The sequence below is a fragment of the Sus scrofa genome, chromosome 5 (genome assembly GCF_054392235.1).
Source record: "Sus scrofa isolate SSC_HxYL_T2T_F1_AM1 chromosome 5, Sscrofa_HxYL_maternal_Yorkshire_Landrace_v2.0, whole genome shotgun sequence".
In the NCBI taxonomy this organism is placed as follows: Eukaryota; Metazoa; Chordata; class Mammalia; order Artiodactyla; family Suidae; genus Sus; species Sus scrofa.
In genome coordinates this window covers 75,801,681-75,826,800 of record NC_139387.1, presented here as the reverse complement: position 1 = coordinate 75,826,800, position 25,120 = coordinate 75,801,681, and the positions used below count along the sequence as shown (strand labels likewise).

The 25,120-nt window shown below is 59.5% G+C and overlaps 2 protein-coding genes across 19 annotated transcripts in view; one reads left to right on the top strand and one right to left on the bottom strand.

Annotated features, from left to right (window-relative positions):
• CACNA2D4 (calcium voltage-gated channel auxiliary subunit alpha2delta 4) overlaps window positions 1-25,120 on the top strand; it is a 94,674-nt gene that overhangs the window by 62,650 nt on the left and 6,904 nt on the right. For 6 of the 11 annotated variants that reach the window (XM_084957062.1, XM_084957063.1, XM_084957065.1 and 3 more), the window contains 7 exons: window positions 20,780-20,841; window positions 21,653-21,697; window positions 21,847-21,909; window positions 22,928-22,998; window positions 23,397-23,472; window positions 23,783-23,835; window positions 24,720-24,775. In XM_084957062.1, coding sequence (XP_084813188.1) covers window positions 20,780-20,841; window positions 21,653-21,697; window positions 21,847-21,909; window positions 22,928-22,998; window positions 23,397-23,472; window positions 23,783-23,835; window positions 24,720-24,775 — 426 coding nt within the window. Of the gene's footprint in view, window positions 1-349; window positions 1,950-3,420; window positions 3,656-20,779; window positions 20,842-21,652; window positions 21,698-21,846; window positions 21,910-22,927; window positions 22,999-23,396; window positions 23,473-23,782; window positions 23,836-24,719; window positions 24,776-25,120 lie in introns of those variants that run through there. The other 5 variants (XM_084957069.1, XM_084957067.1, XM_084957066.1 and 2 more) reach the window with 4 other exon arrangements.
• On the bottom strand, window positions 270-25,004 carry LRTM2 (leucine rich repeats and transmembrane domains 2). Of its 8 annotated transcripts, none has more exons than XM_084957074.1 (8): window positions 24,842-25,004; window positions 23,597-23,727; window positions 17,335-17,421; window positions 13,884-13,952; window positions 8,123-8,269; window positions 7,561-7,694; window positions 5,003-5,593; window positions 270-2,411 (listed from the first exon to the last, which is right to left on the bottom strand). In XM_084957074.1, the coding sequence occupies exons 6-8, from the start codon at window positions 7,625-7,627 to the stop codon at window positions 1,957-1,959; spliced, it is 1,113 nt and encodes a 370-aa protein (XP_084813200.1). In that variant the 5' UTR covers window positions 7,628-7,694; window positions 8,123-8,269; window positions 13,884-13,952; window positions 17,335-17,421; window positions 23,597-23,727; window positions 24,842-25,004; the 3' UTR covers window positions 270-1,956. The 8 variants fall into 8 exon arrangements, with proteins under 8 accessions (XP_084813200.1, XP_084813199.1, XP_013853362.1 ...); XM_084957073.1 differs by having other exon boundaries at window positions 23,597-23,730; window positions 24,842-24,935; XM_013997908.3 differs by lacking the exons at window positions 17,335-17,421; window positions 23,597-23,727; window positions 24,842-25,004 and adding an exon at window positions 14,248-14,493.

Sequence of the window (25,120 nt, the reverse complement as noted above, 5' to 3'; positions counted from 1 at the left end):
ACAGAGCGGCCCCGCCAGAGGCAGAGCTGGGAGCAGGCACTGGTGTCTGTGCTCTGCTACCACCTGGGCCCGAGGCTGAACACAGCCAGACACCCCCCACCCACCCCTACCCCACAACCCAGCCCTCACCTTCCACCACCCTCCCAGCGGTACCCCAAGGCCAGGCCCCAGGCAAGGTTTCCGTCTGCCTTAGGAAGCTGAGGACTCTGCACCAGCCTGGGTGTAAGGGGTGCCCACACCTCTCCCACCCAAGGAAACCAAGAAGTACATAGGAAAATACAGTCTTTATTGGTCATCTGAAACAACAAACCAGAAATATAATTTTGCCTTTAAAAATCTTCTATCTCAGGCTGAAGATACCACCATTGACAACGCCAGCCTTCTCCCCACTCCCCTTAGAAAACCCCCAGATCTGCTGTCAGCCAGCACCTGCAAGAAGGAAGACTGGGCCAGCCTGGTGGGCAGCTTGTACCTGGTCTTTCTGTCCCTGCCCTGCCTCAGACTTGGGTTCTGGCAGCCTCCGCAGGCCACCCCCAAGACCCTTGTCCCAGAGCCAGAAACCAGCCTGATGCAGCCAAGAGGACACTGGTGTCCTGCAGAGGGAGACCAGGGACCCAAGACTCCCTAGGGTCACAGTCACCAGGAGGGGCAGCCCTCGTAGAGGAGAGAGTGACCCTCACCCTGCACTGCCCCCTTCCCAGCCCTGCCCCCCGTCTCTGCCCCTTTGCTGTGGGTCACAGGTAAAGAGCAGGTGGACCCCTGGCCCATGCTCTGGTTCAGGCCCAAGTCCAGGTGCTACAGAGGGCTCTGGGAAAGCAGACTGAGCTGACGAAATGCTGGGGGAAAAAGGGACCCCATTACTGATGTCTCAGAGCAGAACGTGAGCGTCCTTTCCCTGCTCCCGTGGTCTGTGTGGGATGTGTTGGTGGGTCCATCACAGATCATGACTCAGTCCTTGCCCCCGAGGTCACGGGCCCGGAGATGCTGATGTGGAAGGGTGAGAGGTACAGGGCGACAGCTCTTGGGCTGCAGGCTGCAGGCATGGATGTGATGGGGTCCCCACGGGGCCTGGCAGTGATGATGTGCTTAGGTGGCACTGAGGACAAGCCCAGTGATCTGTGGTGGGCTCTCAGGAGGCTGCCATCCATGGGCGCTGCAGCGCCAAGGCCTCTGGGCTGGAGTCCCTGGACATCCCCGCAGGAGAGGTGTGAGCGGGTTTCCATGGTGACGGGTAGTCTCATCCACAGCACTACCTTGGCCTCTGGAGAGGATCTGAAAGGAATCCTTTGTTGCGGGTATGGGTTTCTCCCATCGGCTGGAGAAGATTGCATAAACAAGCAGCAGGTTGTGTGGTCTGAGGGCTGGAGACGACCAGGGACGCATGGCTCTGCACCCCCCGCCAGGGTCCCACAATCTGTGTCCCAGTGTGACTGTGTGAAAGACGCTGAGCTTGTGAGAGTGGTCAGTGATCCGAGGGCGGTGTGGCCAGTGATGCAGGGACTGAGGCGTCAGCAAGGGAGAAAGCAGGGCTGACCGTGCCAGGTGCAGACGGCAGGGGTAGTCTGGCTGCACATTAGTACCAGCATCTGAAAGCTGGACCCAACATCTTCCCAGTTAGGAGAGAATCCCAGAACCTACCCGGCCCCCACACCCCTTCCTCCCCACCCCCAAATGAAGACGGGATGGGTCAAGCCAGAGGGGGGAGCGTCCAGGCTATGACCACACCCTGGGTAAAGGGGCACAGGGGTCTGGCCTAGGAGCCTCTGCTTGCACACAGTCTTTTCTGCCGGAGGTCTGGAGGTTTGGTGGCCTGGAGAGGAGTGTCAGCACACTGGTGGCTTCCAGACACTTAGGAGTTCACGGAGACACTGGCCCATTTGCTGGCAGGCTGGGAAGAGAGTGAAAAGGGACAGAGACGGAGGTGGGCTGGGCTCTCCCCCACCTCCTGCTGGGCTCTCAGGCCACAGAGGAGATCTGCTTCTGGTCCTCGTGCTCACCCTCAGGGTCACCCATCAGGGGCTGGCGCTTCTTGAGCTCCCTGTGGTACTTGGCCATGAGGGAGGCGTAGATGCAGCCATAGGCAGCGGCTACCACCATCATGATGCAGACGATGCCACAAACCACCCCCGCAATGATCACCGTGCCGATGGCCCGCCGCACGCTCACGGGCCGCGGCCTCTGCTTCTGGGGGCAGGCGGTGCTGGGCTCGGGCTCAGGCTCGGGGCCTGGCTTGGGCTTGGCGGGCTCCAGGCTGGCCTTGGTGCAGGGCGGCCCGGGGACCTCCAGCCCGGCTGAGCTGTTCTCGTCCTCCAGCTGGGAACAGTAGTTGAACATCTCCATGGGGACCACACGCATGTCCTTCCCCCTCAGCTCCTTGGGCAGGGTGCAGGCCAGCTGGTCCAGGCGCCCCCCTGCATCCAGGAGAGAGAAAGCGGGGCTGACCAGGCATCCAGAACCAGCACTCCCTACCCCCTGACCCTGGCAAAGAGGGCCCAGAAGGTCTAATTTCTGTCGGCAATGCCGTCTGTCATGGTGTCTAGAGAAAAGAGGAGGGGAGGGGAGGGGAGACCAGCATTTATGCAGCCCAGTGCCACAGGGGCGAGGGACACGCATCACACCCCTTCACCTGTGCAGGAGCCTCATAAATGGACTGCATCTGCATCCCCATCATAGAGAAGCACACAAACATTTCCACCTCGCAGGCTCCCCAGAGTCAAACCACCCTGGTGCTCAGGGCGGGAGGTGCAGGAGCCTGGCCCAGATGGCAGTCCCCACCTCTCCTTGCCCTGAGCCTCCACTGGCACTTCTCCCACAGTGTCTCATGCCTCCAGGCTCCTCCCCCTCACACAAAGGACAGCAGTCAGAGAGGAGGGAGAGAAGAGGCTGGTGAGAGCACTTTCCTCCTTAAAAGCAACTGTGGCCCCATCCGCACCCCGGCCAAGCACCTGCAAGTGCAGAGGCATCCTGGGAGGGGACCCTGAGGGCAGAGGAGGGGCTAGTGCCAATGAGGGCATGTGGGCAGCCAAGGCTGCACAGGCTCACCACAACAGCCAAGCCAGACATGCCCTGGGGGGCAGTGGATACAGAACACAGGTGGGACAAGGGGGAAATGGGCTGCCAGATACCCCCTGGGGTCAGAGTCAAGTCCAGGCCTCTCCCAGTTTCCTGACCTCTAGGTGCTGGCACCCACTCCTGCCAAAGGGCCTGGGCTCCTGCCCCTTGGTCCCCACCAGTTCCCAGCCCAGCTACTACAATCTTTCCTGGTGCTCAGGAAAACAGTCCAGGTTTTTGATTTGGGTTTGGTCTGGGGATTTTTGGAGAAGTGCAAGTTTGCAAATAACTCTATAGTGAAAAGTTCCTAAAAACATACATTCTCCTTCCATGGGCCTTAATTCCTGATGACTGGTGACCGTGTGGAAGGCCAAGGACGTCCCCAGAGGACACATCCACATGGCCCTCCGACTGCCTGTGACAAGGCTTACATCCAGGAACGTGTGTCCAGGGCCTTTGCACCTGTGGGAGCTCGGTGTTGACAGAGGCAACCCTGTCTTCCAACTCCAAAACCCTGAGGCTGACGCCCTCCTGGCTTTGTCATCATGTGCAAATTACTTATTTCATCACTGATGAGTCTTGAGATTCTTGGCTGTAAATAAGAATGGCCATCTCAGCTGTTTTAAGTGTTCAAATAGTAATGCACATGGAAAGATATCTGTACACTGGAAACGCTGCAAGTATTCATTATTATTTCCCCACTCACAAAAATGGGAGAAATTATCACAGCAACTAACATTTTAAGGCAATTTATCATTTATAAAATGTTTTTCACTAACACAAGAGAATATCATGCAAATAATTAGATTGTGGAAACAAAGGCATAAGACTGATGACAGCATCAGCACCCTTCTCACGTCACTTCATTCGTATAGCAAACATTCATGGAGTGCCAGCTTTGTGCTGGGCACTAAGCTGTGTCTAATTAAGTCCGGTTAATATCATGACTACTGCCCACAAGTGGGCATATAAATGAGTAGGTTTTATTGAGGACTCACTTTATGCTGAGCCCTCCCAGACACTTTCCATGCATTACCTATTTAATCTGCACAAAGATTCTCTGAGATAGCTATTGCTGTTTGCCGCATTTCACAGATGAGGGCAGAGCACAGAAAGGTTAATCAACTTTCTCAAGATCACACAGCTAGTAAGTGGCAGAGCCACAAAGCAAACCCAGATCTGGCCCTTTTAACCAGCAGGCTTACTTCTTTGCCCTCCTTGTCCACTTTACTTAATCATTTCGAAGATCGTTATAGAACTTTCCCAGGTTAACACAGGGAGTTAACAATGTGAAACCAAAGGCATTTGGCTTCTTAGTAAAAGCTTTCTTTTTTTGGTCCTTTGTCCTTTTAGGGCTGCACCCGAAGCACACGGAGGTTCCCAGGCTCAGGGTCTAATCAGAGCTGTTGCTGCCGGCCTACACCACAGCCACAGCAATGCCAGATCTGAGCAGCTACTGTGACCCACACCACAGCTCATGGCAATGCCAGATCCTTAACCCACTAAGCAAGGCCAGGGATCAAACCCGCAACCTCATTGTTCCCAGTTGGATTTGTTTCCGCTGTGCCATGATGGGAACTCCCTTTAGTAAAAGCTTTGATAACAAAACTTCTTGGGAGGAATTGTGATCATCATCAAAATGAAATGTGGTTTCATTTATGGATTTGAATTCTCTTGCACCCTCCCACAACTGTGGGTATTTAAGAAATGGCTGCATTAGTCAGAAGAGCAAGAGTGCTTTTATTCTTCCTCCTGCTGCCGTGCCAAGGGAAGCCCAGAGGCAGAGGAAAATTAAACTGTGTTTTTAGGTCCATCCTGAAACCTACAAAAGTGAGCAAGTTGCAGTGAGTCAGTCTGAAAAGGAGGCTGGGAAGAGAGGGGGTAGCCCGGCCCCTCCGCCCACTGCTCCCTCCTCCCCCACCCGCCCCAGGAAGCCGTAGGCAGAGCTCACCTCGGTAGGAGAACCACTCCAGCCAGTGCTTGAAGTCCCGCAGGTGGCAGTCACACTCCCAGGGGTTGTCCCCGACCTGCAGCAGCTGCAGGCTGGCCAGGGGCTCAAAGGTCAGCCGGTCCAGGCTCTGCAGGCGGTTGGCGCGCAGCGACAGGGAGCGCAGGGCCGGGAGCCCGTCGAAGAGGCCAGGTGGCAGGCGAGCCAGGCCATTGAGGGATAGGTCGAGGTGGCGCAGCCGCGGCAGGTGCCGCAGCAACTCAGGGTCCAGGGCCCGGAGGCTGTTGTTGCGCAGCTGCAGCTCTGTTAGGTTGGCCAGGTCCCCGAAGGCAGCACGGGGCAGCCGATCCAGGAAGTTGTTGGAGAGGTCCAGCCGCTGCAGACTGGATAGGTTGGCGAAGGCCCAGCTTGGCAGGGAGCTCAGCCTGTTGTTCTGGAGCAGGAGGGTGCGTGTGGCGGCCGGCACGTCTGGGGGCACCACAGTGAGGCCCAAGCCGCTGCAGTCCACCTCCAGGCTGCGGCTATCACAGGAGCAGGAGAAGGGGCAGGCAGGGAGGGCCTCGGCTGCACACAGAGCGATCCAGTAGGTGAGCCCTGGGGCAGGTGGAGGAAGGAACTCAGGTCAGTGCCCCCGCTGCTTTCCCTCCTGTGTGGTTCTCACTGCACAGCCCTGGGCTCAGCTCCATAGGCCCAACCACAGCTGGTGCAGAAGCAGAAGCATTTCCTCACCACATAAAAGAACTAACAGACCCACAGCCCTTCCACGTGAAGGGACACTGCAGGGTGCTGGGATTCAGCCCAGAGCATCTCCCTGGGAGCCTGGGCACCCCCGACACCACAGCTGTGGACACAACAGAGGGTCTGAGGATGTCAGGGGGTCCCTGCACCTTCCTTTCTCAGGGCTTCTGTCCCGGAAGGGTTTTCTTTCCAGATATTATGGCTGCTCCTTGCCACCCCCCCACCCAACCTGGAGCTGCACTGGGCTGAGGGCCATGCATGGGAGGGGCTGGGATGCATGTGCAAAGGGGTACCAGACCCTCCCCACAACCCCCCAGGTCTGCACAAATCCCACCTCCAAGATGGGCCAGTGACTCAGTGTGAGAATGGGAGCTCTGGCCCACTCAGGGTCCCACCCAGAGACCCCCGTGGAAATGTGAGTGAGATGCTCAGTTCCAGACAAACCATGGGCTAGGGACACATCCCACATCTGTCCTCACTCTACAGCCATCCTGCCCTTAGACTGGTGCATGGGCCCAGTTCCTACAGGATGGGTCTGCTGACAGCAAGCCACATTTGCCCAGGGCCCTCTGAGGAGGAAGGGCAGCAGGGTGAGGGGTGCTAGGAAAGTAAGTCCCCTCAAGGCAACTCATTCCGTGTTCCACGTACTAAGAGTGACCACACAGCCCCCGTAACTGCCCTCCTGGGTGTCACCGTGGAAGGGGAAGGGAGGAAAGGCCCAGCTGAGGAGTGATGGACAAGTTCAGTCCAGCTTTGGCCACCCGGCTCCACCCAGAGGGGCAGCAGCTGCCTGACCAGGTGCCTAGAGGGGACGGTCTTGGGTCTGGTATCTGGTGTCCTAGAAGGCAGAGCCTGAGGGAACGGGATGGGACAGTCCCCCCCACATCCTCCCCCCTCCCCCGGAAGATCTGTGACACCTGAGAGGCACCCGGCCAGGCTGACACTGGAGCCTCTTTGTTCTCGAGGGAAACGAGCACAGTCATGGCCACCTGGGGCCACCTGCTGGACCTCTTACCCTCTGAGCTGTCTGCCTGCCCATATGATTCCCTGCCACACAGTGCCATTTGAAGGTCAACATTCCTCAGACGTCACTTTTCCCAGAAAAAAATTCAACCCATCCACAGCCTCCCTCTCAAAAAGAGCAATCTAACCCGAGGCCACTCCCCTCCCCCCGCTCCCTGAGAAATTCAGGCTGGTGTTCAAGCTCTAGTGACAAGAAAACATAACCCTGTACTTCGAGGTGTTGAATGATTCTAGAAGGAGGTTGAAAGGGGAGCTGTGTTCCTCGGGGACCAGCCGCACTGACAGTGAATAATTCAGGCCGCTTGTGTTGTGGGGCGGAGGCATCACAGGGCAGAAGTGGGGAGCGGGGACATCCCAGGACCATCTTCCCTCTTGCCCTGTCGCTGGGCCAGCCCTGTCCTTTCCCCACACGCAGAGAATTCTCAGGGCTTCCTTCACCCAGACAACTCAGGGTTTCCTTGCGGGAAGTAGGCGGCCTCAGTTTCCCCATGTGCAGGAAGGCTGGACCCCATCCCTAAGCTCCCTTCCAGCAGGGCGCCCCCACAGCCCACTCGTTCCCTCTGCCTCAGAGTTGGGGAGCTGAGCCATAAGAGGGGTCTCCGGGCACATCCAGCTGACAGCCAAGGCAGGGCTAGAGAGACAGTGCTCGGGGTGGGGCTGCTGGGGACAGACAGACCTCCAGCTCCTGACCCGCCCACCTCAGCTCTCTTCCCTGGTACCACGGGCAGGACCGTGGGGGGTGGGGTGGGGCCGGTCCCAGATCATCCCTGCCTCCCTGCCCAGCCCCCGAGTCCACTCACAGGAGATTGGCTTCCACTGCAGGACAAGCCTGGTCCTCGGCTTAGGGCTGCTGCCTGGGGCCAGCATGATTGCTGCACGGGTCTCAGGCCCTGCACCTGTGGGGAGAGAGGAGCCCCTCGTCCCCTGGTCAGTCCTGAGAGAGAAGGAGAGTGCTGAGCAGAAGCAGGCATCCAGGCCTGTCCAGCCCTGGGGGTCAGGGAGGGGCCGGTGTCTCTTTACACTGCTCTGCTTTCCTCTGGGCTATGATTTCCTGGTAGGGGAAGGAGGGGGGCGAGGGGGTGGAGAGGCCAGGAACTCAGCCTCCCTCCATAAGCGAGGATTCATGGAGGGACAGGGGTACTGCCGGAGCCCAAGGGCGGTACAGCACTGAGCTCTGGGCTGAGGGATGCAGGAGCCTTGTCCCCTGTCCCCACCCCACCCCAGCTTGTGTCTGCTTCTTCTTGTCTCTCTCAACTGTTTTTGAAGCATGCAGCCGCTTCCATGGCTGAGCTGTCCCCACATGCCAGGTGCCCCCAGGTGCTGAACCAAGAGCGAGACCCCCCCACCCCACTGCCCTCTTACCATGGCCCCAGTAGGAGGAGGGGTCCAGGTCCCACACGGGGCAGCTGTCGGGTACAGGGAGGCCCAGGCCCCACTCTTGCTGCAGGGAAGCCCCCGGCGACCCCTCCCGGTTCCGTCTTCCGTGGCAGGTCGGCTTGGAGGCTTGGGCTGCTCATCAGAGACAAGACAGGGCAGCATGAGGTTGCAGAACAGGGCTGAGCAGGTCCAGGGTCACACAGGGGCACTCCCCTCCCCAGGTGTCCTGCCCAACCCCAGCCCAATAGCACCGGCTGACCCCTGGTCCCTCTTCCTTGCAGAGGGGCCAAGGGCTCAGCACAGGGATGGGAAAGAGATCTGTGGGCTGACCTGCAGGCCCGGCAGGGAGGACAGCGCTGGCCTGCCCCCTGCTCCCAAGGGTGCAGCAGCCCTTTCCTGTTGCCACATTGGTCCCGGTGACTCCTGGCTGCGGCCTCCCGCTCCCCCTCCCACAGCCGGTTTAATTCTGGGAGCCCAGGAGCCAATGGCAGAGCGGAGCAGACGCTGAGGAGGTGGGAGGAGCTGCTGGGGGCTCCACTCGCCCTGGAATCTCAGCATCCAGCAGGGTTTCCCTCTGGCAGAAGGGGCCTCTCCCGCCTCCTCCCCCACAGCTGCTGAGCTGCCTCTGGGCGGGCACTGCCACTGCCAGGCCGGTCAGAGCACAGCAGCCCCGGGCCTCAGCTGTGCCCAGCAAGGGCGCCTGCTCAGGAAGGGGGGGACTGTCTGTTGCTATGGGCTTTGCCTCCCCTTCTGGAGCACTCACAGCCTTGCAGGGGCTGCAGAGCCGTAGCACTGGGCTCAGACATGGGGTAAGGGGAGCTGCATGGTCCCATGCGCCTTTGGGATGGATCAGGGGCCCTGGGCTGAGGGGCAGAGGAACCCAGGGGGTCTTCTTCAGCCACCTTTCCAGGGCCAGGCCCACCACGCCTCCTTGTCTTAGCCACCCAATCCCTGTCTGGCCACTCCCACACTGTGCAACTTAAACAAAGCATGCACACTCTCTGGGCCTCAGTTTCCTTATCTCTGAAGGTGAGACCACAACACATTGTCCTCCCTGAAGCTCAGTCTAATCAAGGGAGGACGGCTAACACTTGCTGAATTGGGACACATCACCTTGAAAGACAGCCTAAGTGATGCTCTGAGCTAGGGCTTGAGCCGCAGAGAGGCGTGGGGAAGTGTCCTCCACAGGGAAGGGTCAGCAGCTTACAGCACATCTGAGTGGCCTCTTTCCTGGCCCCCAAACCTCACACCTGGGTTGGTTTCTCTGTTCCTGAGCTTGCCCTGGGCCAGCAGCCATCACACGGAGGTCACCGTGGGAAGCGCTCACACGGCCTCCCGGACCTCCATCACAGAGGACAGGATGTACCCTCTCCGTGCCCCTGGGCCCCGACCCTCGCCACACTCCCTTGTTCCTCCTGCCGGCGAGGACCCCAGGTCAGCAGCTTGCAGCACCCACACGCTATCGGGCAGCCCAGTCTCAGAGAAAACCAGCATGTCAGGCCCGCTCCCTGGTGACTGTCCCCCAGCAATGGCCCCTGGGGGGAGGCACGTATGTGGGACTAAGCCGCGTGCACACACAGGCTCCCAACACAACACGTGGTGCAGACACCCCCCCCCCAGGGAGCCGTGCAGCCAGGCCCATGCGGGCACACTCACACACATGCGCACATGCAGCAGGCTGGCAGTCCTCCAGCACTTCTCAGATGCCATCACTCAGGCAGTTCCCAAATGCCCCCATTAGACAGATGCCCAGGGGGACCTCCAGCCTAGGACCAGGGTCCAGAGAAGCCCCTAGCAGACCACCCCTGACCCAGGACCCTTTCCAGACTCAGACCCATATGGGGCTGGACTTGCAACACAGCATCCCTCCTGCTCTTTCCAGCTGCCTCTGGGGAGATAGGTGGCAGAGAACCTCTCCTCCGAGCCTGAGTCCTGTTTCCACCTGAGCTCCCCCCACCCCGCTTTCCCACCCCACTACCCATCCCTAGCCTTTGTGTCACCGCTAGAGTGAGCACCAGTCCGTGGAGATGGTGCCCTGGAATGCAGGTCCTGACACCCCACTCCCAGCCTCAAATGATGCCAGAGCCATCATTTGCAGGGGATGGAACACTGACAACCCAGGGGTCTCTGGAGAAACATGACAAAAACAAGGCCCCCCAGTCCAGGGAGACATAACCTGTGCTCCTGGGAAGAGCCCCTGAGGGGATATGGAACCAGCACATCCAAGCTCCCAGGCCTCTGCCCTTCAGCCCACCTCTAACCAAGGGACCCCCTTCCACCCCCAGAAGCACCAGCCTCTTGAGGAAAGGGGTGACCTACATAGAAAGCTGGGAGTGTGGCTGCTATGGCAGGCGCTGGCCGCTGCTAGAATAAATTACCACGTCTAGGAGGGAAGTCCCCACCCAGGGTAGAGAATCAGCAACAGAGTGAGTTGGGGTAGGTGGGATCTCTGGGCTCCAAGACCCACAGCTTCATGGGCACTTCTGTCCCAGCCCCAGGAAGAACAGATCCCACAGGGCCCCCAGCCTCCTTCACTTGGCTCTGCTCAGAGAATCAGGGTGGAGGGAGGGTGGGGCTTAGGAGCTAAAGGCGGCCAAGTACCCCCCCACCCGCCACCCTGCTGCCAGAAAGAAACACGGGCTCTGTGCTCCAGTCCTCTGCTACTCAAGCCTGGTCCATGGACCTGCAGCACCAGCCTTACCAGAGAACTTCCTAGACCCACCCCTGGCCGACTGGGTTGGACTCTGCCTCTTAACAAGACGCCAGGCAATTCATGCACGTGGTCAAGTGTAAGCAGCTCTGGGCTGGGTCCCCTCTCTCCTTGCGGACCCTGGCACCTCTGGGGAGGCAGCGGGGGATGGCAGGGGCCTGGGCAAAGGGGATGGGAGGCAGCACTGACAGCATCACCTTCTGCAGGAAGGTTCTGTCTGGCAAGGAGCCATTGCCATGGCCACAAGCACCTGCATGTGATTCTCCGTCCCCTAACAACTCTCTGGGGTTGGAAGTACTAACACCATTTTGCAGATAGGGAAACTGAGGCCCAGGAGATTCATGCCATGGAAAAACACAGCCTCGGGCCTGGATGGCCTGGGGACAAAGCTACTAACTCAGCTGCCCTTTCAGGCCTCCAGGCCTCTTCTGCCCTGATCTGCTTGCACATAGAGGCTTCCTGGTACAGGAAGGAAGGGGCAGGGAAAGGGATGCAGCTTCATTCATTCACTCAGCATTTCCTGGTCCTGTCTCACTGCAGCCCCCCAGAGACAGGTGTTCTTATCAAACCCGGTGATGCCACAGATGTAGTGGGCAGGGTCCTGGGAGGCAGAAGTCTTCCTGGGGAGCAGCGGGTGCCTTCTAAAAGCCCTCTGGTTGGGGTTGTGTGCAGAGGTGAGGAGGTGGGCTGTGAGCTCCAGGGAAGCTGGGGCTGGGGTGGCGGTGAGGGAGCAGCAGGCAGCGGCGGGAGCAGGAGGGCCCACGTGTCCCTGCCAAGCTGGGTGGGGGGGTGCAGCCTCCCATGCAGACTAGAGGGTGGGGGCAGGGGCAGGAGCCACTTCCCCACCAAGCTCTCGCCTGGCCCTGGGAGGAGCAACCTGCCATGCTCTGGCCCCAGCAGATGCCCGGGTTAGGGGGTGCCCTGACCTCTCTGGGTTTCCCCCCACTCCTCCTCCAGGCAAGTTTGGCTCAGTCTCCAGCCAGAAACTTCCAGGAAACCTACATGGCCTGGTGTCCAAGCTCCTCTGATGCTGCTCAAACATATCTATGCTCCCAAGTCAGTGTCCAAGCCCATGGCCATTAGTGCCCACTGTGCCTGGACCTGGGACTCCCACCTCCTGGGATAGCATGCCAGGCTCCCCTGGAACCTCCCTCTGGTCAGGGGTCCCTCCTCAGGACAAGGCCTCCGAACCCATCATTCTGCAGAGGGGTGAAAGTCACAGGCTAGTGACAGGCAGGGCCAAGACGGGGCCAGTGCTTGGGGCTTCAAGGGCAGGGTCTTGAGAGGCACCTGGGCAGCGGGGCGGGGCTGAGTTCCACCTGCCACCAGCCTGGCCATCTAGGCCCTTTCCCGTTTCCTCCCTGCCTGTCACCCCCTAACACACACTGCCCAGGCAGCACGGAAACAGGTTTTTTTAAATCTCTATATTTGTACTTGGAACAGACAAACCTCCTGGTTCATTTTTAAACGTGTGCCCCATTCTCAGCCCCGCTTCCTGCAGCCTGTTTCCTTGTCGATATTCCGCATCCCAATCAGACCTTCTGGGAGGGGAACAGCAGAGCCCTGGAGTCACTCCTCAGGTGCCTGGCCTGCGGGGGGCGGGGGGGCAGCCCCCCACAGGTGGGCAGAGGAGCCTGATCTGTGGAGAAGGAGGGAAAGGCCTCCTTCCCCCCACCTCCCCTCTGCTCCCCGTGCACCCAACCCTCACCAACCCCCTCCGTGCACCCCTCAGCTTTGGAGCCTGGAAACAAACGGGGGGCAGGGTTTGCTCATCCTGGCCCCAGTTGCAGCTTTCAGGCAGCCCCCAGAGGAACCAGATCAGTTGCTTAAGAAGCCTACCCCCCTCCTTCTGCCTCCGGCTGGCTTCCCTGGTCTCCCTCTCTTGGCAGCCTGTGCCCATGGGGAGGGGGGACGCCGCTGCGGGTTTCCCTCCGGCTGGACTCCCCCGCCCATCTCCACGTGCTCAGCCTGCCCCCTCCCCCAGCCCATGCAGTTATCTAAGCTGCCCCGTGTCAATCTGAATCAGACCAGGAGATGCCCAATGCGCCCTGACAGCCAGGTGCCAGCCTCCCCACCACCCACTCCCGACCAGTGGACCGAGCTGGTCAAAGAGAGGACAGAGAGCCCCCTGGGAGTGAGCAAGGGGGTCGGGACTTCTGGTCAGACCTCCTATGTCCTGCATTGTCCTGCTCCAGCCTGCACAACCAAGCCAGTGTGCCCGGCTGCATCCCACATGCTCCTAAGCTGAGTCCACCACCCGCAAGGCTTCCTGACCCCTCTATAGGTAGAGGGGGTGTGCAGCCCGGGTGCCTCAGCCCCAGCCTGGTTCCCTTACCCCCAGTGGGCCTGGGCTGGCTGGGAGCAGAGCTGGGAGCCTCAGTGAAATATGAGAGGAAGGGCTGTGAAGCTGTTGTCCCAGGTCCACTGCCAGCCACGCCCCCCCAGGGAGGCTCCACCAGAGCCGCAGGCACTTGGGTCCAGCTGGGGAGGCTTCTCTGTGCCCCAGCCCAAGGACAGCCTTCTAGAGGCCAGCACTCCATGCTGAGGGCATCCTGTAAAGAGAACCGTTGGCACCCCAAGGTCCTCTGACATCAGTCTCCCAGCCACCCAGACCCACAGGCATCCTCTGTGCCAGCCCTGTCACCAGCACCCCCTTTCCCATGGCACCCAAGTTTCTGGGGCTATCTGTGCGGAGCTGGGCATGCAGGAGGCACAGGGCTGTTGGCTGGCGCTCCCCATGCTGCAGGGACTGGTTTCTATGCCACCGGGCCTGTCATCTGGCACTGGCACTGCCTCATCCCCCCTCTCCTTCCCCAGCAGAACCCCAGCTCCTGTCCCCAGCACCAGGAGGTCAGAGTGGCCTGTGCCCTTCTGCACCCCAGAGGTCCGGTACTGAGCTTTGCCCCAGCCCCAGCAATCGCCCCTTCCCCAGGGGGCAGGAGGCCACAGCAGCTGTCTTTGTAGGCAGGGAGCCCAGGGAATATGGCCCAGTCCCCGAACCCGGTCCCCGGGCCCCCACCAAGCACACACACTCACCTTCTTCACCCCCACAAGCTCCTTGAATCAAGTCACTCTGAGCCGTCCAGCGAGCCCCTCCTAGGATTCCTAGAGAAATCAGACAGCCCTGCCGAGCAGAACGCAGCGGCCGAGTCCCGGATACCCCCGCAGGACCGGCAAGCAAAGCACCGGCGGGAGGAATGCCCGCGGCCACCTCCGCAGAGGGGATGGGGCTGCCGGGTCAATAACACACGGAGGAGGAGAGGGAGGGACGAGGGAGTCGAAAGGGGCAGGCGGGGCGGGGGAGCGCGTGTGCGGAGCAGAGAGCAGCGGAGTGACAGCAGGGGGAACATCCGTGATGACAGCGACAGGCGCGCACACGGGAAGGCGGGCGCATACATACCGGAGGCGCTCACCCTCGAAACGCTACCATTTCAAGGGCGAAACTCCGAGGGGGAGGGCTGTTCCCGGGCCCCCATCTTCCCTCCCCGCCTCCGCAGGTTCTCCCTGCCCCGCTGCTTGGCACCTCCTCTGGCTCTCCCCTCTCCCCTTCCCCAGGGCCCAGAGGCCCTGGAAGCTGAGTCTGCATCCTGCTCAGAGGTAGGGCAGTAGCTCCCTCCCTGCCGGCAGGAAAGGAAAGCTGGACCCTGCTCTTGGTCAGAAGGCGGCTTATTCCGGAAGGGGGTGCCTGGAGGGACACATGGGGGCTCATCTGCTTAGTGGGCCTCCTGGAACGGGCCCCAGGACACTTAAAGCCAGTGTCACCCTGTCATACAGAGGTTACTGAGCCTCAGTGACCCCAGACCAGGGCTGCTGGGGGAGGGAAATGCAAAAGGCTAGCCAGGGCCTGTGGGGCAGGTTGTCTACTGATGCAGGGGTGAACCAGAGGTCTGGGGGGCAATCCCAGCCCCACCTCCCCAGGCTAGGCTTCCACAGGCTCCTGGCTAGATGGGGCCAGGGAAGGGGAGAGACTGGTATCAAGAACTCAGAGGCCTCTTTCTTTACCAGCCAATCAGGACAAAGGAGTTGGAGAAGTCCGTATTCCAAGGGGGAGGCAAGTGTAATCCGAAGGAAAGGAAGCCAGTGACCAAGTCAGGGGATGAGCCTGTCGGGGCTGGACCCAGGTGGCCTTCCTGGCATCTTTTTTTTTTTTTTTTTTTTTCCCCAGGCTAGGGTTCAAATTGCAGCTATAGCAGCTGCATATGCCACAGCCATAGCAATGCAGGATCTGAGCCACACTGGCAACCTGCACCACAGCTCATGGCAATGCCAGATCCCCGACTGAAAGAGGCCAGGTATTGAACCTGCATCTTCATGGATACTAGTCAGATTCATTTTTGCTATGCCACAGCAGGAACTCCCCTTCCTGGCATCTCTTAAAACCTGCCTGGAGATCCTGTCGTGGCTCAGTGGTCAACGAATCCGACTAGGAACCATGAGGTTGCGGGTTCAATCCCTGGCCTTGCTCAGTGGATTAAGGATCTGGCGTTGCCGTGAGCTGTGGTGTAGCTTGCAGATGCGGCTCAGATCCCGAATTGCTATGGTTCTGGCATAGGCTGGTGGCTACAGGTCCGATTCAACTCCTAGCCTGGGAACCTCCATATGCTGCAGGAGCAGCCCAAGAAATGGCAAAAAGATAAAAAAAAAAAAAAAAAAAAAAAAAAAAAAAAAAAAAACCTGCCTGACAGCCAGACTCAATAGCCCAGCATCCCTCTCTTCCCTTTTACATGCTTTCCCGGGGTCCATGGTCAGCCCTGGGGGCAGACTGAGAAATACCCTTGACCCAGGAAGCTCCCACACCCACCTTTCTGTCTGCTCTGGCTCTGCCAGGGGACACAGCAGCTAAGGGCCCAGGAAGAAGAGCAGCTTTACCTCTGGCGGGGTTCCCTGCCTCCCACCCCACCCCCGTCATGGGCACCCACCAGCCCTATGCACACTCCCCACCTCCACCCCCCATGCAGGAGAGCCGTGTCCTGCCCTGCGTCTGGACCTTCGCCTTAAACACTTGACCAGGATGCACCTCCCGGGTGTGCTTTCCCTGGCTAGTCCCTGGCTGGACTTTCTGTGACCCCAATCACAGGACGCATGGCAGCTATCTGTGAGTGGGTCACCCTCTTTCCTACAGTGGGGGGTCTTCTGGGAAAGGGTCTGCCTCACCTCGCTGGGTAAGGAATGGGCAGGAAGAAAGCCTAGCCCGGATGTCAAGGCCCAGAGGCTAGTCTCGGAGGCTGCTTGCTGAGCTGCCATTAGCGGTTAACGCCCCAGCCCCACCGCCCTGTAATCTGGAGGAGGGATCTTAAACGTCTCCGGGGTCCCTGAGCACCGGCTGCCCAGCTTGTCCTTAAAGAATGGGCCTGAGCTGACCTAGAAGCCCTCCACCCAGGTCAGCACAGGCTGAAGCTGGGTTCCAAGGACCAGGTCCATAGGAGAGCAAGGGGCAAGACAGCATTTCTGACCCCCAGTCCCAGCCCTGACAGGGAGGGTTTCTCTGTGTGCATAGCTGTTTTGTTTTGCCGTCTGTGATGACAAAGCCACACGGAGGTGACAGCCGGGGTGCAGAGCAAAGAGGTGCATCTTGATAAGCTGTCTGCCGCCTGTGGCCTTATCGAGGCTCTTTGTCTGCCAGCCCAACAGATCTTCAAGAAAAGCTGCTTTGCAGGAAGAAGGCCAGAGGGAAGGCGGGAGGTGGCCCAGAGATGGGGACAGGCCAGGCTGGGGAGGAGGAAGGGGCCGAGGCTCCTCATCCATCAGGCTGTTGCAGGTGCTCCTGGGAACCAAGGTTGGGCTCTGACACAAGGACCCGCCAAGCACAGGCAGGGGAGCAGGGTGGGGAGTGTCAGCCTGGAAGGACTGGTGCCTCAGCTGCCCTTCATCATGCGCTGCCTTCTGCCCTCTGCAAGCCCACCAAGGGGTACCCGATTCTGCACGTGACAGGCTTCTAGGAGGTGCCAGAGGCCAGGGCGGCAGCCTGGGGCCCACTTGAGCGAAGGAAGAGGGGACTGAAGGTCATCCCGGCAGGTCTCTCAGGAGAAGGCGGGGCCCTCACAGTGTCTGGGGTGGAAAAGCATGATTTGATTTGCGAGGCAGATGTGAATCAAAAGAATTTAAAATGATTGGACATAGGAGTTCCCGTCGTGGTGCAGCAGAAATGAATCTGAGTGGGAACCATGGGGTTGCAGGTTCGATCTCTGGCCTCACTCAGTGGGTTAAGGATCCAGCGTTGCCGTGAGCTGTGGTATAGGTCACAGACACGGCTCAGATCTGATGTGGCTGTGGTGTAGGCCAGCAGATGTAGCTCCGATTAGACCCCTAGCCTGGAAACCTCCATATGCTGCGGGTACGGCCCTAAAAAGACAAAAAATAAAATGATTGGACATTGTACAAGCCAGCAGGCCTGTACTCCTCTGTGGTGGATGAGTTCCCGTGCTCCCTGCCATCCCCATTCCGCACCAACTGCTGCTTTTAGTGCTCACCTGAATTCAGTGCTCACCTGAATTCCTGCCTCTTAGCAGGTTCCTTCCTGGGTCCTCAGGGGTGCCAGAGCCCAGCTAGATCTCCAGGATCTAGTCCACAGCATCTGCGGAGGGTGCCCCCCCCGCCCCCGGGAGGTGAGAGGAGGCTTGTAGAATTGGCTTTCCAGCCAAGTAGCTAACTCGACAGAATTCGCATGTATTTATTCATTTAGCTCAAAAAATATTCAAGGAGTCCTGCTGCATCCTAGGTGCTCGTCTAGGTGCTAAGGATCAGAACTCAACCCCACCCCCACCTGCCGTGAGCCCCCAGTCTAATGGGGCAAAGCGGACTATGAATGAGGACCCAGTACATCAGTCATGCTTAGAAGTTAAAACCAGTGACAAGACAGACGATGAGGCCAAGGGGAGGACTGTGTATCTGGGGAGGTCAGGACACTGGTCCTGATGGTGTTTGAGCTGAGATCAGAAGGTGAGAGGGCAGCTGGGCAGATGCCCTGGGGTGGGGATAGCCTGGGCTGTGTGAGGGAGAAAGGGACTCAGGCTGAAATCTGGGAGGGGGCGGGGCCCGCTCCTGTGGGGCCCAATTACAAAGGGCCACGGGCAGGCCTTGGGCAGTTTTGAGCCAGGGAGCACAGTGAGCTCACTCTTGGGGCTCCGTGAAGCCCTGTCTGCTTGCGGGTCTGCAGCATTAATCCGAGGGGTCTCAGGGGTCACAGTGGAGGGTGGAGAGAATGAAAGATTTATGAGGTTTTGGAAGAAGAACTTGGGTGGGAAGCGGGGGATGACAACAACCAGGTAGATGTGTTCCCTGGGGGGAAGTTTCAAGGAGGGTCGGGTTTGGGGAAGAAAAGCCCAGATTAGGTTTTAGGTTTTGTTTGGGTTAGGTTTGGTTTTTTTTTTTTTGGTCTTTTTTTTTTTTTAGGGCAGCACCTGTGGCACATGGATGTTCCCAGGCTAGGAGTCTAATCAGAGCTACAGATGCCGGCCTACACCACAGCCACAGCAAGGTCAGATCCGAACCGCATCTGCAACCTACACCATAGCTCATGGCAACGCCGGATCCTTAACCCAGTGAGCAAGGCCAGGGATCACACCCGCAACCTCATGGTTCCTCGTCAGATTCATTTCCGCTGCGCCACAACGGGAACTCCCCAGATTAGGTTTTGAACATGTGAACTCTGAAATGCTTATTGGTGACCCAAGCAGTATGTCAGCAGGCAGTTGGATGCATCTGGGTCTGTCATTTTTGTCATGAACCCAGAAAAGGGCCTACCTGTCCCCTTCCTGCCCACTCCCTTCACCCCCCGCCCCCTGGACCTTGAAGAAACAAAGAAGCCCCCAGGAGCTCAGATGTTTCCATATCTCGGGACCTGTTCACGAAGGCCAGCCCCAGTAGCAGCCGCAGAGCTGCAGTAGGGCTCCAAGTCCACTCACCCGGGGCCTCAGGTGATGCTTCCGAATTGCACTGTCCAATGTGTAGTTCTTCACATTTAATTAAAATCACTTTTTTTTTTTTTTTTTTAGTGGCCACACCTGCAGCGTATGGATGTTCTCAGACCAGGGATTAAATCCTAGCCACACCTTCAAACTACCCTGCAGCTGCAGCAATGTCGGATCCTTTAACCCACTGCACCACAGCGGGAACTCCTAAAATTACCATTTGAGGAGTTACTGTCGTGGCACAGCGGAAACGAATCCAACTAGGAACCATGCGGTTTCGGGTTTGATCCCTGGCCTCGCCCAGTGGGTTGGGGATCTGGCGTTGCCATGAGCTTTGGTGTAGGTTGCAGACACAGCTCAGATCTGGCATTGCTGTGGCTCTGGCGTAGGCCTGCAGCTGGAGCTCCGATTAGACCCCTAGCCTGGGAACCTCCATTTGCCACAGGTGCAGCCCTAAAAAGACAAAAAAAAATATATATATATATGTTTTGAATTTTAGGCTCAGGTCCTCGGTCACGCCACATTTCAAGGGCTCAATAGCCGCGTATAACTAGTGACTCTTGTGTGGGAGAGAGCAGATCTAGAACAGCCGCATCTCAGGAGTTCCATCAGGCACTAATACCTGACAGCAGTGCTTCCCAATACATCAGCACCCCCTGGGAGCACTTTAGAAATCAAATCTTCAGGCCCCACCCCAGGCCTATGGAGTGAGAAACTCTGGGGATGGGGTTTCAACAAACTTCCAGATGATTCTGGTGCAGGCTGAAGTTTGAGAACCACAGCTCTGGTTTAGAAAAATCTCCCACTTGAGCTCATCTTTGCCTCAACAATCTTAGGTTCCATCTGCCTTTCTAGGCTAAATGTAATCACGACCCATTCTACAGCTGAGCATTTGACACGCGCTGCCTGGTTAACCCAGGGCTAGAACTCTGGCCCCTTGACCCTTCTCTGGTCAGTCCCTCTTTCTCTTCATCACGTGTCTTTAGAATCATTCCATAATGAAAAGGCAGAAGCATGCAGTAAATCTGTGCTGGACCAAGACGCCAGTCTCTAAGAAGAGCCAGCTGAGTCTCAGGAAGTCAGAAAATTGGGATGGAAAACCTCTCCAATGACGGCCATTGGGTGACTGTAGAATGTCTGGCGAACATGCATAACGGCTGGGAACCCCAACCCAGTCCCACCTCGCAGATGAGGGAACCAGAACCCGGGTGGGGAGCTTGACCAGGCCGGTCGGCCCCTCCCCCATCTCCCCCGCTCTGGGCTCAAATCAGGCTCCAAGGATAGAGGTCAGGTGTCTTAGAGACACGAGGTGGGTGGGTGGGTCTGGCTTCTATATTTAGATGACGCAGCCTCAGCTGGGAGGTTCCAGCAGCACCAGAGCAGGTTTGCCGCGGGGAGGACGCATACTCACGGACGCGGGGTGCCTGGTACCAGCACATTTTCGATATTATTGTCCCAGACAGTGGGAAGCTGGCCTCGTTTCTTTACTCTTTTTCTCTCACTTTAACCTGCCTTTCTCTCGGTTCTGTGGCCCCCTTTCTCTTTGCATCTGAGCTCTGGCTGGCCTTCTCCAAGCCTGCTGGGGACCAGCAAGGCGTGGCGGCATCCGAGCAAGGTTTTCCAGGCGGGGCAGAGCAGCTGGGTTTCCCGGAGCCTCCCGCACGCCTGGTAACCTGGTCCCGGAACGTGCACAGGAAGGGGTGTGTTGGGTGGAGAGTAGGCGGGTGCCCACTCTGGGCCAGAAAGGGGAGCATGGCCTTCCCAGAGGCCTCGCCTCCAGCTCCCTGAGACCCCTGTGCCACTGGGCTCGCCGACCTCGCCTCATCTGGGGGCAGCTTCTGGTTTGTGGCTGTGGAGAGAAGGAGCCACCATCCCCCAGTTCCTCTCACCTCCCCCCGCTTCCCGTGGGTGCGCCTCCTCCCTTTGGCTCGAATCTAACATCTTCTCTGGCTGTCTCTCCCCGCCCACCACCCCCTCCCCAAAACTCGCACGCGGCCTGGCCGTCCTCCCGCTTCCTGGCAGCGGTGGGCGTCCAGATGAGGGTGGAGTTCCTGCAGCGCACATTCTGGTCGGCCACACGGCAGGTGGGTACGAGGGCCGGGTCGGGGTGAGGACTCGCCAGCGTCGCCACCATGATGGGTGGGTGGGCTCCCACACCCTTTTCTTCTCTGCCTCCGCCCTCCCCATGTCCCTAGCGCTCTTGCCCCAGGTCCCCCTCTGCCCAGACCCAGCCCTCCACCGGCCTGCATCTCTCTTTCTCTCTGCAGCCACACCAGGTAGAGGAATGTGAGCCCCGTGGTCCCCCTACCAAGGCCCAAGCCTTGGCCATGTCTACACTGAGAGCCCTGCCCTCCAGGCCTCCCTTCCCACCCCTGCGGCCCCACAGTCCAAGGACTGCACCTCACTGTCCTCTAGCAGCTCCACCACCCTGAACCAGCCACCCCAACACCAGGGCTCCCCAAGCACTGCCAGGTCCTCACCAGGAGCCACCCACCAGAGGGGAGGGGAGAGGGGTAACAGCCCAGCCCCCACCACACAGCCGATCTTACTTACTGCCAAGGCCGCAGGCCTGGCTCCCTCAGAGGACGCTGACCCGTGACCCCTCTCCCCAAATGCACACACCCAGTGCTTACACACCATGCACAAGCCATGTGTACAACAGACAAGCGCACCCACAACACACACCCCCCGTATACATACCACATAAACTAAACGTGTATATGACACACCTGCACAGACCATAGGCGTGCAGTGGACACCGTCCCCCACACGGGTGCATCACACATGTACACACATCACACCCATGTGCACGCCACACGAATACACAACTTATTCCCATCACACCCATGTGCACGCCACACGAATACACAACTTATTCCCCTCTTTCCCCTGCAGTGCGGTGCTGCCGAGGGGCCGTGCTTGGAGAGCTGCCAGGACAGCGTAAGCGCCTCCCCAGTGGGAAGAGGGTGGGCCAGCCCCTCCCTCCCTGCAGCCTGGGCTCCACACAGGGAGCCCCCCCTGCGGTGGGCGGGCAGGGACGGGGGTCAGTGGCAGGGTTTGGCCTTGACCTCCTCCTGGGGGTCTTCCAGGACCTGGACTGCTTCGTCATTGACGGCAATGGGTTTATCCTGATCTCGGAGAGGGCCCAGGAGGTAAGGTACTTGGGAGGCGGAACTGAGGGGTCACGCTGCCCAGAGAAAGGCGGGAAGCCATCCCAGCCCAGGCCCAACTAGAGGAAGAGGTCTGATGAAAACCAAAGCCAGCACCCCAAGCCCCCAGAATCCAGGTGCCCAGAGAGGCCTGGCCCTTCCCTCCTCCTTTCCCTCCCCTCCCCCTTTCATCCCTGGGCCTCAAAGTGCAGCAAGGGGACCGGCAGCAGCAGCTGGAGGCTTGATAGAAATGCCAATTTTCAGGCCTCACCCCAAACTGAGGGGATCAGAAACCGGGGTGGCCAACCCTCCCTCCCCCATGCCCCTGACTGTGATGAGGTCGGGGACCGCTGCCCAGGCTTCAGGGCGCTGCTGTCTGTCTCATGCCCTTTCCCAGGGGCCTGGGAGAGAGGCCTGATGCTTTCATAGTTAAAGCGGGGCCGCTCTCCCAAAGAAGGGTGGGCAGCCTGGCTGGAGGCTACGTGGTAACTTGACCAGTGTCTGGGAGCTGCTCCCATCTCGGAATCTGGTGTCTGGACAGGGGGTCCCTTGGTGAAGAAGCCTAGATTCAGGACAGAGTGGGGGACAGGCTGGGGGAGTACGAGCCTCGGCGGGAGCCTCAGCTCCCCCACCCTGCTGGGTCTGCTCATTCCCACGGCCCTTCCGCAAACACGCACACTGCTACCGGGAGCCAGACACCCCAGCCGTGAGGAGCAGAGAGGCAGACGCCTGTCCCCCAGGACCTCACTGTCTGGTAATGCAGACACTCACACGTGCACACAACACACCACAAATCAAGTTTCGCCTCCCAGCAAGGGAGTCACACAGAACTCTGTACCTTTTTGAAAACCCATCTGGGTGCAACCCCTAGACTGATGTCACACCAACTCAGAGTTCAAAGGCACCGGGGCCGCCCCTGGGACCAGCCAGTCAGGTGGACTGTGCTGAAGGGCATCTGGAGGGGAACCTAAGAGGCAAGGCGAGGTCCGGAGCTCATCCCGCTGCACCGCCCCCCTCACAGATGGGAAGATTCCTAGGGGAGGTGGACGGTGCCCTCGTGACCCAGCTGCTCGGCATGGGAGTGTTCAGCCAGTAAGTGGGGCGCCCCCCACCCCCGCAAACCTCAATACACCTGGGGGCGGGGGTAATGGGAGGCTAAAAGGCCCAGGCGGACCTCAGATCTTGACCTCAAAAGCCCAGAGGGAGCCAGCTCCCAAGAACTCCAAAAGCAGCCTTGCTGAAGCTGGGGAAGGCCAGGGTGGGGGGGTCCATTTTGTGATCCTTAGAGGGAAAAGCACATTTTGCTCTTCATCATGGAAGTCTAAGCACAGAAATGTCACTTTCTGATCTGCCTGATCATGCCCCTCGCGGATCTGGGGGAGGGAAAACTGCAACCCCCCCCCCCCCCCCGCCCAGGGACGATGGCGGGTGGGGGGGGAGGTTTAGGGAGGGTGGGTCCTAGACTTGCCCTGCCCTGCCTCTGATTTCAGAGTGACCATGTACGACTACCAGGCCATGTGCAAGCCCCCCACTCACCACCCCAGCGCCTCCCGGCCCCTGGCCAGTGTGAGTGTCACCCCAGATGTCCCCTCTGTCTCAAGCCTGTCCCTTTCTCATTAGAGCTCCAGGGCCACTCTCAGTCCCCTCCCACTGCCCCCTGCACACAGCCGGCTCCCACCCCAGGTCCTACCTGGGGCTTCAGGGCAATTGCTCTGGCAGAAGAAGTAGGCTCCCAATCTCACAAACCATCAGAGACCCCAGAGATGTCACCCAGTGTGATGACAGAAGGGATTTCCCAGTAGTGCAGCTTGCGGTGCTTCCCTGCTGGGGTTGGGAGCCCGGGACCTGGGGTCAACACTGTGTCCCCTCCTCCCAGCCCATCTCTGCCCTCCTGACGGCTGCCAGGTGGCTGGTGAACGAGCTCATGCTGTGAGTGAGGGGCCTGGGGCTTCATGTGGGGCGGTTTCTGAGGGAGCCCTTAGAGCTAGCAACCCGGGGGGGGTGGCAAGGGCCCTGGGATAAGATGCCCTTCCCTGTGCACACACCCTGTACTGCCCCCCAGAAGCCCCCCCCCCGCTCTTGCCCCCCCAGTCCCCCTACTCCCCCCATGGAAACCTCTGCCCCCCCAGACCCTCTGCCCCTTTGCCAACCCCCCCGGAGCACCCCCTGCCCCTCCACCAATCCCCCGTGGGAGCACCCCCCGCCCCTCTGTCCCTGTGCAAACCCCTCTGGGAGCCTCTCCTGCTCCTCTGCAAACCTCCCCTCCCCGATCTCCCCTCCCCGATCTCCCCTCCCCTCTGCCCTGCCCTCCCTCCCCTCTCTGCCCTGCCCTGCCCTCCCCTCCCCTCTCTGCCCTGCCCTGCCCTCCCCTCCCCTCTCTGCCCTGCCCTGCCCTCCCCTCTCTGCCCTGCCCTCTCTGCCCTGCCCTGCCCTGCCCTCTCTGCCCTGCCCTGCCCTGCCCTCTCTGCCCTGCCCGCCCCGCCCTCCCCGCCCCGCCCTCCCCTCTCCGCCCTGCCCTGCCCTCCCCTCTCCGCCCTGCCCTGCCCTCCCCTCTCCGCCCTGCCCTGCCCTGCCCTCCCCTCGGGCCTCCTCCCCACAACCCACTGCCCCCCATCCTCCTCCCTACCCCCACCCCCTTTCTCTGTACCCCCTCATGCACCCCCCTCCCTCTCCCTGCACCCTGCCTACCCCTGCCTTCACCCCCCTCTTTGCACCCTCCTGCCCCTTCCCTGCACAACGCTGCCCAGCAAGAACGAGCGTGGCCAGCCGTGTCCATGGTGAGGGGCAGGCCTGAGATGGGTTCTGTCCAGCAGGCTCCTGCTGGAGTGGAGCGCCTGGGGCTCTTGGCATGCGGACAACAGGGCGGAGGGTGAGTGTGCTGGGCTGCAGGCGCCCAGAGGGGCAGTGACATTCCAGCTGCCTTGAGGAAGCTCACCTCTGGGGGGAGGATGGGGGAAGGGGACTCTGGAGAGCCCACTGCTCAGGTCCCTCCTGTGGGCCTTCTCATCACCTTGCCCCCACTTCGGTATGATGTCCCACTATCTCGGATACAAAGGCTCTGTGTGACGTCATCCATCCCATGAGGCACCATCATTGCCCTGTATGACATAATTCATCCTGTGTGACGATGTTACCCTATGTGATGCCATTCCCCCCTGTGACACCATTCCCCTCACCCCACTGGTCTACCCCATGTGACATCATCCATCCCACG